Consider the following 16,579-nt stretch of genomic DNA (forward strand, 5'->3'; position numbering starts at 1 on the left):
TTGTTTGCATATACATTCATGTGCTTGCCATTTTCTTGCTGCTGCTATGTCCCAATTGCCCAAATCCGTGATTACTTTACTTTAAAAAAAAAAATACCTCCCACATTTTTGTCTTGTTACAAAATAACAGAATAATTGGGTAAAATCACAATTGAAGTAGGAGGTTTTGTAAAACTGGTCAACCCACTTCCATTTTGCAGTTAACACAAGGCATTTTATTTACTGTATTGGCTGCAAGGAGTTTGACACAAGCTACTGTCACCATTTTAAGAAACTGACAACTAGAATTTTTCTTGGTGACTTACACTAGGAAAACAATTTGGAGGGACTGTACACTGAGAAGTAGTAGTTTCCATATTATAATATTAATTCTCTGCTTTTGGTAATACCAGTTTCTTTGCATAGAGTATATTATCTCAGAGCCAAATTCTGCTCCCCTTTCTTACATTACGTAGCACCTGATTCCACAGGTAGTCCCATAGACTAGATTTAAAATGGAGCTACTTGCATAGTAAGGGACTAGTCAACCAGAATAAAGGTGGAGCAGAATTTGATCCTAAATGGCTATTACAGAGTTTCCTACAAAATGAGCAGGAATATTTGTAAAATCTCTCTATATATTTTACTATTGTGGTTCTCCTGTTATAGTAAAAATTATCTTAATGTATTTTTCTTAAATAACTGTAAACTAGTCTTTAAAATTCATGCAAAATTAATAACACCACTTAGGACCAGATTGTGCAACCCGTATTCTTACTGGGTTGCATTTGCACAAGTTAACCCCATTGAAGTCAATGGGACTACTTATATAGCAAGGTATGACTCAAGATAAGTAAGGGGTTAAGAACCTGCCCCTAAACTAATGATTTTTCTTTATGTAGCAGCTGAATGCAAATCCAGTGTAACTGTTAATTTAAATTAAAATACTCTGAATTCTTTTAATTTTGTGAAGCTGGAGTTACTTCACTGATTTGAATTAAGCTTGAAAATCTTAAAATCATTGTGGTTTGTATATTTTTAAGGGCGATAAAAACCTCTCCTCCTGTGTGTTAATGCAACAAGTGACTTGCATACATTCCACTTGAATTTTCTTTGAAGCCCAACATGTGCCACTGTGCAAGTATTGGATAACCTCTTTAAACCATTTATGAGGAAAGTTAGGGGAGGTTTTTTTTACCTCTAATAAATGCATTTCTGTTTTGCATAAAGGTATCAAAACACCATTGCCAAGGATTTGTACAAAGTTCAAGGCTTTTGCATTGCCACAAACATTCCTATAATTTCTGAAAGCATTACAATCATCTGCTGCAACTATCAATGAAAGTCAAACTGTATTCTGAATCCTGAGCCAGGTTTTAATCCTTTAGGAATATTCTCTTCAAAATGTGGTCCTAACAGGTGTAACTTCATCTCATCAGCCTTTAACAAGATTTCTGATGGCTTAGCTAGACTGAATCAATCTGAAATATCTCACCTGTTTTGCTGTGTGCACGTACCCTGAAAACCAGTTTGTTTTTACTCACATATATATCTTGCTTTTATACTGCTTCGAGAAATGGTTCCTTTAGGTAATCTAATGACTATGTCAATTAGTCAGCATCTCCTGACACATTTCAAGGGATGATAATTACAGGAATGATCACGTTTGAGAGTGGCCCCCATTAGTTTAGTGGTTTAATTTAGTAGATGAACTATCCTAATTTGCCCAATGCATCTAAATACTAAAGCCTCAGAAATACCTGAAGATGACTCATGAGATGGGTGAGGGTGCCTTGGCCCAGAGTAGAGCCAGGGCAGTAGCTGTTCTTTAGCTGCAAACTAACATGTCTAGACAAGGTTTTCTATAGGTGGTAATCATGAGTTAGCAATAATGAGTTCTCATATAAAGCTGCTAAAAGTATATTCAGGAAACACTCAGTGAATTGCAGAAGGCCACTAACAACCTTAGGGAGGTCATATCATGATGTCTGGAGACAGAGCTGCAGGAAGTTGCCATTTGAGCAACAAAAAATTGGGCAGTGTGACAGAGAGGCTGGGGAGGGGAAAAAATACGGTCTTCGGTAGATTTTAATAAAGAGAACAAAGCATCAGCTGTGGTTGAAAAATCATAACATTATCTTCATGCTTTCTCTTGTACAAGGGGAAATGAAGTCTTACAGAATAAAAATTCAGCCATGTCCCCAGTTATTCCTTTAAGGGTGTAACAAGGCTACCTTCTCTGCCTTTTGGACCACCACACACACAGGCTGAATGCTTTCTAAGGTTATAAGCACCAGTGTTTTATTTATTAGGTCCCCTCCACCAGTTCATTAGCACAGCCTTGTACAGCAATATATAAGTGCACATAAACTTGCCCCTTACCCACTTTCTGTGGAGGGAGAGGGAAAGATTCAGTATCCCCAGGCTCCTGTTAGCCTCCCCCTTGCACTTCCTTGCTATCTTCTAACTTTTCCCAGCTCATGGGTTCATTGTTCTCATTAGTTTGTCAGCCTTCTGCCTAACTAAGTCATTGAGCACCCATCTCCCAGAAGGAATAGTTTAGCTCAGTAGAGTGCTGGGTCAGTACTGTCACAAAGAGGAAAAAGCATTTATCTCGGTTTTGTAATTCACACTTTTATCCTTCATTACTGGGTCTTTTCAATGACTTCATACAGATAAACACTGTTCATCAATTTTCCTTTAAAAGTGACCTTCAAAGGGTTTTTTTAAATTGGGGGGCTTGTGCACTTTTTTTTGTAAGATGCTATAGTCACTTGGTATATGTCTTTAAACCTAGTGCTGGGAAGTGTTGCTCTTGTTTCCTGTGTGTTAGTGCCAGTAAGTGCTGCTCTTCACTGAGCCAGCGTATTTCAAGAATTATGACCAACTTTGACTTTATGCAATAGTGAATCTGCAGTAAAACTTAAGGGAATAATTCAGATCTGAAAGTTATTGTTAAAACCTAACATTCTTTTGGTTGTGATTGGACAATGTTTAAAGCATTACAGACTTTCATGTTTTCATTGTAGGTTCAGATCTATGAATTGGAGGAGCACAAGATTGAAACATGGAGGGGTGAGAACACTTCTATTAAGATCCATTGATGCCTCTTAAGGAAACTTAAAATTACTCGAAAATCATGTTTTGGTTACTCATCTCTTAATCTGTCTCTTACTAAGATACTTGAATAAAAACAGGAAATATTTACAGTTAGTCTATTTGCTCACACTGTTTATTTTGCACTTGAAATAATAATCCTGTCTGTATTGGTGATGGTGATGGTAATAATAAACTCTAGTGAAACAGAGGTCCTGTTTTCAGACTGACTTCCATAGAAGTCGTTTTTGTTTTTGGTTTTTGTTTTTTTAAACACAAGTATCTTATATAGGATGCGTAAATCTTTAACTTGTTTGGATCTTGGTGGGGTTATGTACTGTACCTTCTCCCAATGACAGCTTCACAATCAATATTACAGTATCCTGCTTTGACGGTCACATCGTGAGCTATAACTAATCATTGTGTGAGAGCTTGAGAAGGACTTTGTTTATTTAACTTCATGCCACTTAATGAACTGTTCGTAAATATAAACACTGTACAACTGCCTATGGTTTTTAAAATCTCTCCTACTGTTTTAAACACACTTTGTGGAATGTAGCCATTGGTCGGTTGCTTGCTTGCTTTTTCCAGATTTATGTTAACAAGTTGCGGTAGCAGTTTCAAATATATCTTTATAGTCATGCACTAGTTACCTTTTAAAAATGGCAACTTGGAAAAGGAATTGTAAGCTAACATATTTAATGATGTTGTGTGGAGATGATTGTCATACAACATTTTAACATCAGTTCATACTGATATAAAGGAGTCAAGCAAAAACTGAAAATCAAATAAGTTGATTAATTTTATAATTTGCAACTTAGTCTTCTAAAAATCACCAGCTGAAAGTTCTTAGTGTTTGTTTCATATATCTAAATATAAAATTCACCTTTGGTGCATGTGCACTCAAGATCAGCATGTTGGGGCCAGCTGACCCTTAGTTCCTCCTTACCACCCACCCAAGGCTGTGAGGAAGAGTGACGCTGCTTGTAGTTTCTCTTGCAAGCTTAAAACAAATTGTGTGTATATATAGTTATCTTAGTATAGGTCTTGGTATTTATGATAGATAGGTTTTAATAGGCAAGGGTGGCAGGTTTGTAGACATTTTGGTGGTGCCCAGAACCTGCCCCCCAAACTCTGCCCACCTAAACTCTGCCCCCCACCTATCTAAGGCTCTGAGAGGGAGTTTGGGTGGGGGAAGGAGGTCTGGGGTGTAGGCCTTGGGCTGGAGCAGAGGATTGGGGTGCAGGCTCTGAGAGGGAGCTTGGGTGCAAAAGGGGTGAGAGGTTGGGCTCTAGGAGGAAGTTTGGATGGGGATGGGGTCTGGGGTGCAGGCTCTGGAATGGAGTTTGGGTGCTGGGTGCAGGCCTGGGCTGGGGCTGGGGCTGGGGGTGGGGGGGGCAGGAGGGGGTGAGGGATGCAGGCTCTGGGACGGAGTTTGGGTGCAGGCTCTGGGACAGAATTTGGGTGCAGACTCTGGGAGGGAGTGCGGCGGGCTCAGGTGCAGGCTCTGGGAGGGAATTTGGGGGCAGGAGAAGGTGTGTGGAACGGGGGGGGTGCAGGCTCTGAAATCGAGTTTGGGTGCAGATTCTGGGCTGGAGCAAGGGGTGGGGGTGTAGGAGGGGGTGTGTGTGTGAAGGGGGAGGGAGTGTAGGCTCTGGGAGGGGGTGTAGGGGTGGGGCTCGGGTTCATGATGCAGGAGGGGGCTGGGGCAGAGGGTTAGGGTGCTGGGGGATGAGGGTTCTGGCTGGGGCCAGTGATGAGGGGTTTGGAGTGTGGGAGGGGGCTCAGGGCTAGGGCAGAGGGTACAGGTGCGGGGGGGGGTGAGCTCTGGGGTGGGGCTGAGAAGTTTGGGGTGCAGGCAGGCTGCACCGGGACTGGGGCCAGCGAGGAGGACTCCCCCCGGCCCTCTCCCTGCTGGCAGCAGTGAGCTCTGGGGGAGGGGCCCCCCTCTCCCACCCCCTCCCCCTCCTGGCAGCACACTCACCCTGCACCACTGTTACTGCATGTGATCCTAGGCCCCTCTCAGGTCCAGGAAGCCCCCTCGCCTCCCCTGTGGTGGGTGCTGGGGTGGGGAGGCATGGCCAGCGCCGGAATGCTGCCCCTAGAAATGTGCCGCCCCAAGCACCTGCTTGTTTTGCTGGTGTCTAGAGTCAGCCCTAGATAGAGACTCACCTAAAACTTTATCTGCTGGACAATCAATGAGATCTGCCTCTGATCCAGGTAAACGAAATTTACCCAGATCTGAGAAGTCTTCCACCAGAAGTACCTGATAAGTGTGGCTGTAATGGCCAGCTCTAGAACTCCTCCTCTGAAGCATTCTTCTGCTGCTATTATTACCAAGTCCTCTTGAATGACTGATTTGGGTAGGATACAGCACCACTCTTCTAAAGAGCATATATACAGGTCTTCATGTTAGGAACCTTGCAAAAAGAAAAGGCATAAATCACCTCGGCCTTCCTGGTACAAAGCTGGAGTTGGGATCCTCTGTCATCCAAAAAGAATCTGTACACCAGTACCAGATAAGGAGCACCCTCAAAGCAGTCTCCCATATGCACTCCATGGCACTGCTTTTGGGATGCTCAGTACTGACATCAAAGCTTTTACTGTTCCAGTACCAGTGACTTCCTAACTTTCAGAATTGTTGCTTGTGGTACCAACTGTCTTGAGACAGAGATTCACTATACTCGGGGGAGGGCAAGGGGAGAAGGAGGAATTTACTTTTGTCTGCCCTCCCTAAGTCACAGTTGTTACCTTTGGTTGTGGACATTCCCTTATCGGTGTGCACCACTGACATTTCCTCAGTACTGAGTAGGTCTTCTGTATCATCTAAGATTTTCCTAGATCAGGCCCTGGGATGCCCCCAAATCAGATCCGCTTTTGGAAGAAAAGTGTTCTTTCTTATCCACTTCAGACCACACTGGGGAGAGTCATTCACATACTCCAAGATCTCTCTTATCTGACCCTTCTACATCCAATAAGGAGTCTAAGGCTCAAAATTTACCCTAGTAGATGTAGGGGATATAAGGAGAGAAACCTGGTACCTTCCCTGTGGCCCCCAACTCATTTTGCTTATAGCTGTCATTCATGGCCATTGTGGGCACCATGGGGCTTCCATCACACCAGAAAACCTTCCTCTGCCACCTCCAGGGCCCATCTCCCTCCTTGAAGGTCCAACAGCGTTAGCAATCCAAGATGTCACTTCCTGATCCTCAACTATTACAAGTTTCTGATGAAAAAATAATCAGTCAGCTGAACTTGCCCTGCTGCCATTTCATTGTCATCCCCTGACAAAGCTATGGTCCCATCTACTCCATCACCCCAACAGCTATAAGGCTTTTCAAGACCTCCTTTGTCAGATGGCAGAGCCGTTAGGCATTACAGCTGAGTTAGTGCAAGAGAAATCCCATAAACAGTTACACATCCTGTGTACCTAAAGGCCAGACAGACTCTCTATGCCACATAGGGAAGTCTGTTATAACCTGCACAATGCTTATGGCAGACCTCCTGCATCTGTTCCACTGAAATCTAAAAAAGGTAGAGAGAAGATACCAGGACTATCCTCAGGATTTCAGTATTTTTACTTTCCTCCCACACCTAGATCCCTTGTAGTAACTGCTGCCCAAGAGAGCCCAAAACAGCAAAGCTCCAAGGCAACACATAAGGAAAAACAGTCCAAGCTGTATCTCTTCGGAAGGAAGAGCTATATCCTTGTCAGCCTCCAGTTTAGATAGCCAACTACTTGCACTCCTTGCCAAGTATGAGTACATCAATTGGTATAAAGTATTGGACTTTTACTGATAGACTACCACAGGAGTTTTAGAGAGGAAATAAGATCCTTAATTTCAGAAAGTTAACTAATAGCTCAGACCTCCTTACAGGCAGCAATTGATTGCATCAGACACTGTGGCAAGATTGATGGTAACATCTATGACAATGAGGTGGAGGCATTTTGAATACAGTCCTCACAGATTCTCAAAGAAATACAGATTGCTATAGGAAACCTCCTTTTTAAGGGTTTTGATCTGTTCAGCAGAAAGACAGATGCGTTGTGCTCATCAAAGGACTTCCGGGCTACACTTGGGTTCTTGGTCTATACACCCCACAACCCTGAAGAAAAGAAGCTTAGCAGCCCTATTTGAGGCAGGTTCCTTCTGCCCCCTTTTTAGCCTCTATACTAAAGACTGTAAGAACCACTGAGAAAGAACAAAGAATACACAGATGACCTGCATCTTTCTCAGTGGCAGCAGTGTTGTTTGATGGTTAACTGAGAGCTTCCCAAAACTACATACCCTTTCCCTATCTCATTTGGACACAGTTTATTTTCTTTTTTGGGAGGTTGGGCCAATATTGCCTCATACTCTTGGATCCCGGAAATCATAGAGGTTGGATATTAGGTTGCATTTTAGATGTTTCCTGTCCTCCATCACATTCCCCATCCCCTTTCAGTGATCCCTCTCAGAAGAGAATAAAATCAGGAGATGTCCTACTTTGGGAGCAGTAGAAGTGCCCCTTCAATAAAGGGGGGAAAGTGTTGTTCCTGTTCCTTTTTCCTTGAACTGAAAAATAGGATGCTGACGAGTTCTGGACTCAAGGAAACTCAGATTCCTTCATGGAGGCAAGTTCAAAATGGCTACCCTTGTCTCAGTAATCCAATTTCTAGAGTCTCCACCTTCAAGATGCATATTGCCATGCTTTGATCCACTCAGCCAACACAGGCTCTGAGATTTCTACTGTGGAGCTCTCGTTTCCAGTTCAGAGTCTTTCCGTTTGGGTTATCAACAGCCCCAAAGATTTTCACAGAAAATTTGGATTCTAATGGCAGCGTACTTAAGGAGACATAAAAGTTGTTCCTGTCTGAATGACTGGCTTGTTTGGGGGAGCTCATGGCAACAGGTAAGATGTGATTCATCACATCCTACAACTCTTTGCCACCTTGTAACTCACAGGGTATACTTACCTCAGGCCAGATTGTTTAAGGTTGATAGTTCATGTGGCTTCATGCACATTGGTCATACCACGTACCAGACTTTACTTCAGCCACTTTTTCATACATGGAAGTAAATGTGTAGTTCATATTCCTTAAGTCCTAATATTTCCAGTTGATGGAAGAATCCCAATCATGTATGCAGAAGTGTTCCATTTTCTCCACCTCTGTCCTCAAAAACAATAGTGACAAACTCCTTCATCCTTAGCTGGGGAGCACATCTAGACCACATGAATCTCCAGGTTTGTGATCTCAAAGGAGTCTTTTCTTCACAGAAATATATTAGAACTTAGGACAATGTGTTCAGCTTGTGTAGGTTTCTCCCTCTGATCTAAGGCAGAATGGTATAGAAAGAGAGAGAAACAAAACCACACCCAGCATATATGTGAGGCAGGCAAGAAGGAGCACAATCATCTTCCTTGTTAGGAATTAGTCTGCTTGTGGAATTGGTGCACTCCAGCATCAGATCACTCTGAGGCCTGGTCTAGAGTACGCGATTATTTTGGAATTAGCCAAGTTACCTCAAAATAAAACTGGTTCCGTCCACATGACCAAACCAGTTTTTTCGATTTAAAGGGCTCTTTACTCCGATTTCTGTACTGCACCTCAGCAAGTGGAGTAGCGCTAAAATCGAGATCACCATTACAGGTACTGTGGACGCAACTTGACGATACTGGCCTCTGGGAGCTATCCCAGAGTGCTCCCTTGTGATCGCTCTGGACAATGCTCTGGACAACACTCTGAACGCCGATGCACTAGCCAGGTAGGCAGTAAAAGCCCCGGGAACTTTAGAATTTCCTGTTTAGTCACCATCAGCACAGGTGACCATCAGCACAGTCCACCATCACAGGCGACCATGCCGTCCTGGATTTGCAGACGAGCTCCAGCATGTCCGAACTTAAGGTAGTGGATCTCATTGCATGTTGGGGAGATGAATCTGTTACGGAGGAACTATGTTCCAAAAAAAGGAACGCAAATGCGTATGCTAAAGTCTCCAGGGCCATGACGGAAAGAGGCTACTCCAGGGACACAGAACAGTGTTGTCCAAAAAACAAGGAGCTCAGGCAAGCGTACCAAAAAGCCAGGGAGGCGAAAGGGCGCTCTGGGTCACAGCCCCATACATGCCGCTTCTACCGTGAGCTGCATGCAATTATGGGGGGTGATGACACCACTACCCTACCACTGTCCGTGGACACCTGCAAGGGGGGAGTAGCACAGAGCGAGGAGGATGAGTTTTTGGAGGACGAGGAGGAGGAGGAGGACAATGCGCAGGAGGCAAGTGGGGAATCTGTTTTCCCCCCTAGCCAGGAACTATTCTTAACGCTGGAGCCAATAGCCTCCCCCTACTCCCAAAGCATGCTCCTGGACCATGACCCTGGAGAAGGCACTTCTGGTGAATGAGAGCTTGATCGGAGCCACGCAGTGGGGGAAGGGGGGAAAACCAGCCACACTGGGCTGTTCGCGTTTAGTTTAACGGGCTCATCCCTGCTCAGAGCCTCATCGGAGCCCCGCGGGGGGGGTGTGGGGGGGGGGGGTGAGGGAGGGTGTTCTGTGAAGTGATCATCCCAGAGAGCCTGCAGGATGCCTACAAGCTGAATTCTGTTGCCTGGCCGCATATGATGGCTTACTTACACCAGAGTGGCAGGGACTTCAGTATAGGAGGCAAAATGAGACCTTGTACAGAAAGAATATGTGCTGTGTACTATCAATTGCCTGTTTCACTGAGAAACCGTGTCCTCTTTGTCATAAAATGTATCTTTTAAAATACTACCCTCCCTTTTTCTCCTCTTGCAGCAGGCGCAAATGTTTCATTGCGGCCCCTATCTACTCCGTCCCAGAGGCTGGTCCAGATTAGAATGTGGGAAAAAATGAACTCGGGATGACATCTTGCCGAGCTCATGCAGTCCTCCTGCACTGATAGGGCCCAGTTGAATGTGTGGAGGCAAACAATTGCGGAGTCGCATAAAGCGTTACATGAATACGAAGAGAGGAGGGAGCATGCAATGAGAGCAGGCAGGATGCTATGGTCAAGCTCATGGGGGGGCAAACTGACATGCTCCGCTGTACGGTGGATCTAATGCAGGAAAGGCAGCAAGACCACAGACTGCCGCGGAAGCCCCTGAATAACTACCCTCCCTCCTGCCCAAGTTCCATAGCCTCCTCACCCAGACGGCCATGAACTCAGGGGGAGGCTATGAGGATCCACACAAGCAACCCAGAGGATTGCACAAGCAGCAGAAAGCAGGCATATCCTAAATTTTGATTTGATTTCTGGACTTGTCCTTCCCTCTCCTCCACACCCCCACCCCAACCCGTCTAGCTTCTGATTTATCTCGTGTTTTGTGCAACAATAATAAAGAATGGTTTTTAAACAATTGTGACTTTATTTCCTTTCAAAGTATAATATATATATAGGGGGCAGGTAACTTTAAGAGAAACAAACACAACTCACACACTGTACCCTGGCTAGTCATGAAACTGGCTTTCAAAACTTCTCTGATGTGCAGTGCGCCCTGCTGCGCTCTTCTAATCGCTCTGTTGTCTGGCTGTGTGAAACTGGCCGCCAGGCGAGTTGCCTCAACCTCCCATCCTGCCATAAAAGTCACCCCCTTACTTCCTCACAGATGTTGTGGAGTACACAACAAGCAGCAATTACAATTGGAATATTGGTTGTGCTGAGATCTAACCGAGTCAGTAAACTGTGCCAGCACGCTTTCAAATGTCCAAATGCACATACTACCACCATTCTGCACTTGCTCAGCCATAGTTGAACTGCTCCTTACTACTGTCCAGGATGCCTATGTACGGCTTCATAAGCCATGGCATTAAGGAGTAGGCTGGGTCGCCAAGGCTAACTATAGGCATTTCACACATCCCAACAGTAATTTTCTGGTTGGGGAAGCAAGTCCCTTCCTGCAGCTGTTCAACAGACCAGAGTTCCTGAAGATGCGAGCATCCTGCACCTTGCCCGTTGGTCGGTGAAACATCCCTTGTGATCCACCAGTGCTTGCAGCACCATGGAAAAGTACCCCTTGCGGTTTAGGTACTGGCTGCCCCGGTGTTCCAGGGCTAAGATAGGGATATGCGTTCTGTTTATTGCCCTGCCGCAGGTAGGGAACCCCAGCGCATTAAAGCCATCCACAATGGTCTGCACGTTCCCAAAGTCAATACCCTTGATAGCAGCTGGTCACTGATTGCATTGGCTACTTGCAGCACAGCAGCCCCCACAGTAGATTTTCCCATCCAACTGATTCCCAACTGACCTGTAGCTGTCGGGCGTTACAAGCTTCCCTAGGACTATGGCCACTCGCTTCTCACTGTGAGGGCTGCTCCTCATTTTGGTGTCTGCGCTTTAGGGCAGGGGACAGCAAGTCACAAAGTTCCATGAAGTGGCCCTACGCATATGAAAGTTTCACAGCCACTGGAAATCATCCCATACCTGCAACACTGTAGTCCCACCAGTCTGGGCTTGTTTCCCGGGCCCAGAATCGGCATTCCACAGCATGAACCTGGCCCAACAGCACCATGATCTCCCAATCGCCACATGCCGTGCTTCTAGGAACGTCTGTGTCCATGTCCTCATCAGTAATCAGGTTGTTGTCGCTGCCTCACCCAGTTTTACAGGTACTGCACATACTGCTGGATAATGGCGCGAGTATTTACAATAGTCAAACTGCAGCGGAGATCTGATCGGGCTCCATGGCTATGGCACCTGCACGGGTAATCCTGAAAAAAAGGCACAAATGTAGGAGAGCAGAGTCGCAGCAGAAGCTGTGCTGTTTGGTTCACGGTAGCCGAACAACAGCGGAAAATGGTTGTCTTCTGTGGCTTTCACGGAGGTGGGAGCCCAGGACAGACAACATGGAGAAGCTCGGAAGCATGGCAATAGCGGGAGAGCAGAGTTGGTGGCAGAAGCTGTGCTGTTCGGTTCACGGTAGCCGAACAATGGCAGAAAATGGTTGTCTTCTGTGGCTTTCATGGAGATGGGAGCCCAGGACAGACAACATGGAGAAGCTCGGAAGCGCGACAATAGCGGAATAGCAGAGTTGGCGGCGGAAGCTGTGCTGATCAGTTCACGGTGGCTGAGCACAATTGAGTTGGAGAGGTGGATTCATAGTAGCAGGAGAGCAGCGGTGCACCGTCTGCTGAAAGCAGTATGGCGTCTGCACGCCAAAAAGGCACGAAATGATTGTCTGACTTAGCTTCTGATGACAGCTCACCCAGAAACCACCCGCGAGAATGTTTCTGCCCCATCATGCACTAGGAGCTTAACCCAGAATTCCAATGGGCTGCGGGAATTGTGGGATAGCTACCCACAGTGCGCCGCTCCGACATTCGATGCTAGCCTTGGTACTGTGGACGCAATCTGCCAAATTCACGTGCTTTAATGGGGACACAGAAGACCGATGTATAAAAATAGCTTCCGAAAATTCGAGAGAATAATTTCAAAATAATTTTGTACGGTAGACGTACCCTGATAGTTATTCACCTACCAGGACTAGCCAGATCACTTGAGCAGGCAGTTTTCAGAAAAGCATGAGTAAGACTCTTTATAATTCGGTCTTTCATAGGTGGGGTTACCCACACATGGATTTGTTTACCACAAGCACAAACAGGAAATGTCCCACCTGTTGCTCCGAGGAGTCTGAACCTGGGACCACACTCAGACACATTCTCATTCATGGATCCCAGGTCTGTATGTGTATCCTCTGATACTGAGGGTTTTAAAGAATCTAAAACAAGAGTCTGCAGTAATGATCCCAATAGCATCAGTTTGGCCCAGGCAGTTCTGATACCCAGACCTCGTAGATTTCAATTCTGTCTCCTTTTAACATTGCCAGTTAGTCCAGATGTAGTCCGTGTCGTGTCCTGTCCCCTCCCCCCCAAACAGCTGGCATCTAGACCCAGCTTCTCTCTACATCTCAAAGCATGGATACTGGCTGGCTGATTATCATGGAAAGCAGCTTGTTCTCAAATCCACAATTTCTCCCCAAAGTGGCTTCAAACTTCCTCTTATCCTATCAATGTTCTTCCCTAAACTACATTCCAACTGAGGGAAGCAAGACTCAACTCTGTAGGTGTATGGAGGGCACTCTCATTTTATCTGTATAGAAGGGTCATCCAGGGTCTTACCTATATTTTTTGTTGCCTTTGCAGACAGAAAGATGAGCCAGGCCAATGCTCTTAAAGGCAATCAAAATTGGTCTCAGATGGTATTACGATCTGTTACCAGTTAGCTAGTTTAGATTTTCTGGGTGAGGTCAGGTCTACTGGCCAAAAGATTCTGATCTCAATTGTATAGGGCATCTGTGAACCAAGAGTGGAAAATATATATCTAGACAGCACATCTAAGAACCACCTAAGACCGCTTGTGCACACACTCAAAGAATCTGCGGAACCACCTGATCAACATCCTCTACAGCAACAGGGAAAGATTAAGAATGAACTCTCAAAACTGGATACTCTCATAAAGAACCAACCTTCCACACAAACTTCCTCGTGGCTGGACTTTACAAAAACCAGACAAGCCATTTACAACACACACTTTGCTTCTCTACAAAAGAAAAGGACACTAAGCTATCTAAACTACTACATGCCACAAGGGGCCACAACAGTGGTTCCCGTAACCCACCCAGCAATATTGTTAATCTATCCAACTATACCCTTAACCCAGCAGAATCTGTCCTATCTCAGGGGCCTCTCCTTTTGCCCTTGCACCCCCACGAACATGATACAGTTCTGTGGTGACCTAGAATCCTATTTTCGACGTCTCCGACTCAAGGAATATTTTCAACACACCTCTGAACATATATTAAACCTACAGAGACCTTCCTACCAACACTACAAAAAGAAGGATTCTGGGTGGACTCCTCCTGAAGGTCGAAAACAGCAGACTGGACTCTATATAGAGTGCTTCCGCCGACGTGCAACGGGCTGAAATTGTGGAAAAAGCAGCATCACTTGCCCCATACCTTAGCCGTGCAGAACACAATGCCATCCACATCCTCAGAAACAACTCTGACATCATAATCAAAAAGGCTGACAAAGGAGGTGCTGTCGTCATCATGAATAGGTCGGAGTATGAACAGAGGCTACTAGGGAGCTCTCCAACACCACTTTCTACAAGCCATTACCCTCTGATCCCACTGAGAGTTACCAAAAGAAACTACAGCATTTGCTCAGAAACTCCCTGAAAAAGCACAAAGAACAAACCCCTAAGAACAAACAGACACACCCCCTAGAACCCCGACCTGGGGTAGTCTATCTGCTACCCAAGATCCATAAAACCTGGAAATCCTGGACGGCCCCATCATCTCAGGCATTGGCACCCTGACAGCAGGATTGTCTGGCTATGTAGAACTCCCTCCTCAGGCCCTATGTACCAGCACTCCCAGCTATCTTCGAGACACCACTGACTTCCTGAGAAACTACAAACTATTGGGATCTTCCTAAAAACACCATCCTAGCCACTATGGATGTAGAAGCCCTCTACACCAACATTCCCACACAAAGATGGACTACAAGCCGTCAGGACAGTATCCGCAATAATGTCACGGTAACCTGTGGCTGAACTTGTGACTTTGTCCTCACCCATAACTATTTCACATTTGGGGACAACGTAACCTTCAAATCAGCGGCACTGCGATGGGTAACCGCATGGCCCCACAGTATGCCAACATTTTTATGGCTGACTTTAGAACAACGCTTCCTAGCTCTCGTCCCTAATGCCCCTACTCTACTTGAGCTACAATTGATGACTTCATCATCTGGACCCATGGAAAAGAAGCCCTTGACGACTTCCACCATGATTCAACAATTTCCATCCCACCATCAACCGCAGCCTGGGCCAGTCCACACAAGAATCCACTTCCTGGACACTACGATGGCTAATAACGATGGTCACATAACCACCACCTATATTGGAAACCTACTGACCGCTATTCCTACCTACATGCTCTAGCTTTCATCCAGATCATACCACACGATCCTTGTCCTACAGCCAAGCTGCTACGATATAACCCGCATTTGCTCCAACCCCTCAGACAGAGAAAAACACCTACAAGATCTCTATCAAGCATTCTTACTACAATACCCACCTGCTGAAGTGAGAAACAGATTGACAGAGCCAGAAAGAGTACCCAGAAGTCACCTACTACAGGACAGGCCCAACAAAGAAAATAACAGAACACCACTAGCCATCACCTTCAACCCCCAACTAAAACCTCTCCAACGCATCATCAGGGATCTACAACCTATCCTGAAGGAAGACCCATCACTCTCACAGATCTTGGGAGACAGGCCAGTCCTTGCTTACAGACAGCCCCCCAATCTGAAGCAAATACTCACCAGCAACCACACACCACACAACAGAACCACTAACCCAGGAACCTATCCTTGCAACAAAGCCCGTTGCCAACTCTGTCCACATATCTATTCAGGGGATACCATCATAGGGCCTAATCACATCAGCCACACCATCAGAGACTCGTTCACCTGCGCATCTACCAATGTGATATATGCCATCATGTGCTAGCAATGCCCCTCTGCCATGAACATTGGTGAAACTGTACAATCTCTACGTAAAAGAATGAATGGACACAAATCAGACGTCAAGAATTATAACATTCAAAAACCAGTTGGAGAACACTTCAATCTCTCTGGTCACTCGATCACAGACCTAAGAGTGGCTATCCTTCAACAAAAAAGCTTCAAAAACAGACTCCAATGAGAGACTGCTGAATTGGAATTAATTTGCAAACTGGATACAATTAACTTAGGCTTGAATAGAGACTGGGAATGGATGAGTCATTACACAAAGTAAAACTATTTCCCCATGGTATTTCTCCCCCCCACCCCACCCCCCTCTGTTCCTCAGATGTTCTTGTTAACTGCTGGAAATAGCCTACCTTGCTTGTCACCATGAAAGGTTGTCCTCCTTCCCCCCCCCCCTGCTGCTGGTGTTGGCTCATCTTAAGTGATCATTCTCCTTACAGTGTGTATGATAAAACCCATTGTTTCATGTTCTCTGTGTGTGTATATAAATCTCCCCACTGTATTTTCCACCAAATGCATCCGATGAGTGAGCTGTAGCTCACGAAAGCTTATGCTCAAATAAATTGTTATTCTCTAAGGTGCCACAAGTACTCCTTTTCTTTCTAAGAACCACAGTTACTGTAAGCCTTCATCTAATGGATGAATTTCTCTTCATGATGTTTTGTATTGCTATCGTGACACCTAGTGGTGGTACTCTTCTTTGCATTACTTTAATTCTTGTTCAAATAATTTCTTAGATCCCTTTGCTGATTATCCGTTTAAACTTCAGTGTAGAGGGCTCACTGTCAAAAGTACCCCTTCACATTATTTAACTTAAAAAAAAATTCTAGATGTTTGTCTCATTGTGAGCCTTTGTACTTCTTATCCATTTCATTTTGTAGTGGGGAGTTGAGTTATACACATTATAGTAACTGTCCACTTCCTTGTAGCTAAAACACTTACTTTTAAAAAATGTTTTTTTTTAAT

At 45.2% G+C, this 16,579-nt stretch overlaps 1 protein-coding gene and 1 long non-coding RNA gene across 2 annotated transcripts in view; one reads left to right on the top strand and one right to left on the bottom strand.

Annotated features, from left to right (window-relative positions):
* Window positions 1-16,579, top strand: part of PRKAG2 (protein kinase AMP-activated non-catalytic subunit gamma 2) — a 428,376-nt gene that overhangs the window by 390,940 nt on the left and 20,857 nt on the right. Inside the window, 1 exon segment of the mRNA XM_038389209.2 lies at window positions 3,009-3,054. Coding sequence (XP_038245137.1) covers window positions 3,009-3,054 — 46 coding nt within the window.
* Window positions 1-16,579, bottom strand: part of LOC119851345 — a 68,068-nt gene that overhangs the window by 8,199 nt on the left and 43,290 nt on the right. The gene's annotated exons all lie outside the window — the stretch shown is intronic.

This window comes from Dermochelys coriacea, chromosome 2 (genome assembly GCF_009764565.3).
Source record: "Dermochelys coriacea isolate rDerCor1 chromosome 2, rDerCor1.pri.v4, whole genome shotgun sequence".
NCBI lineage: Eukaryota > Metazoa > Chordata > Testudines > Dermochelyidae > Dermochelys > Dermochelys coriacea.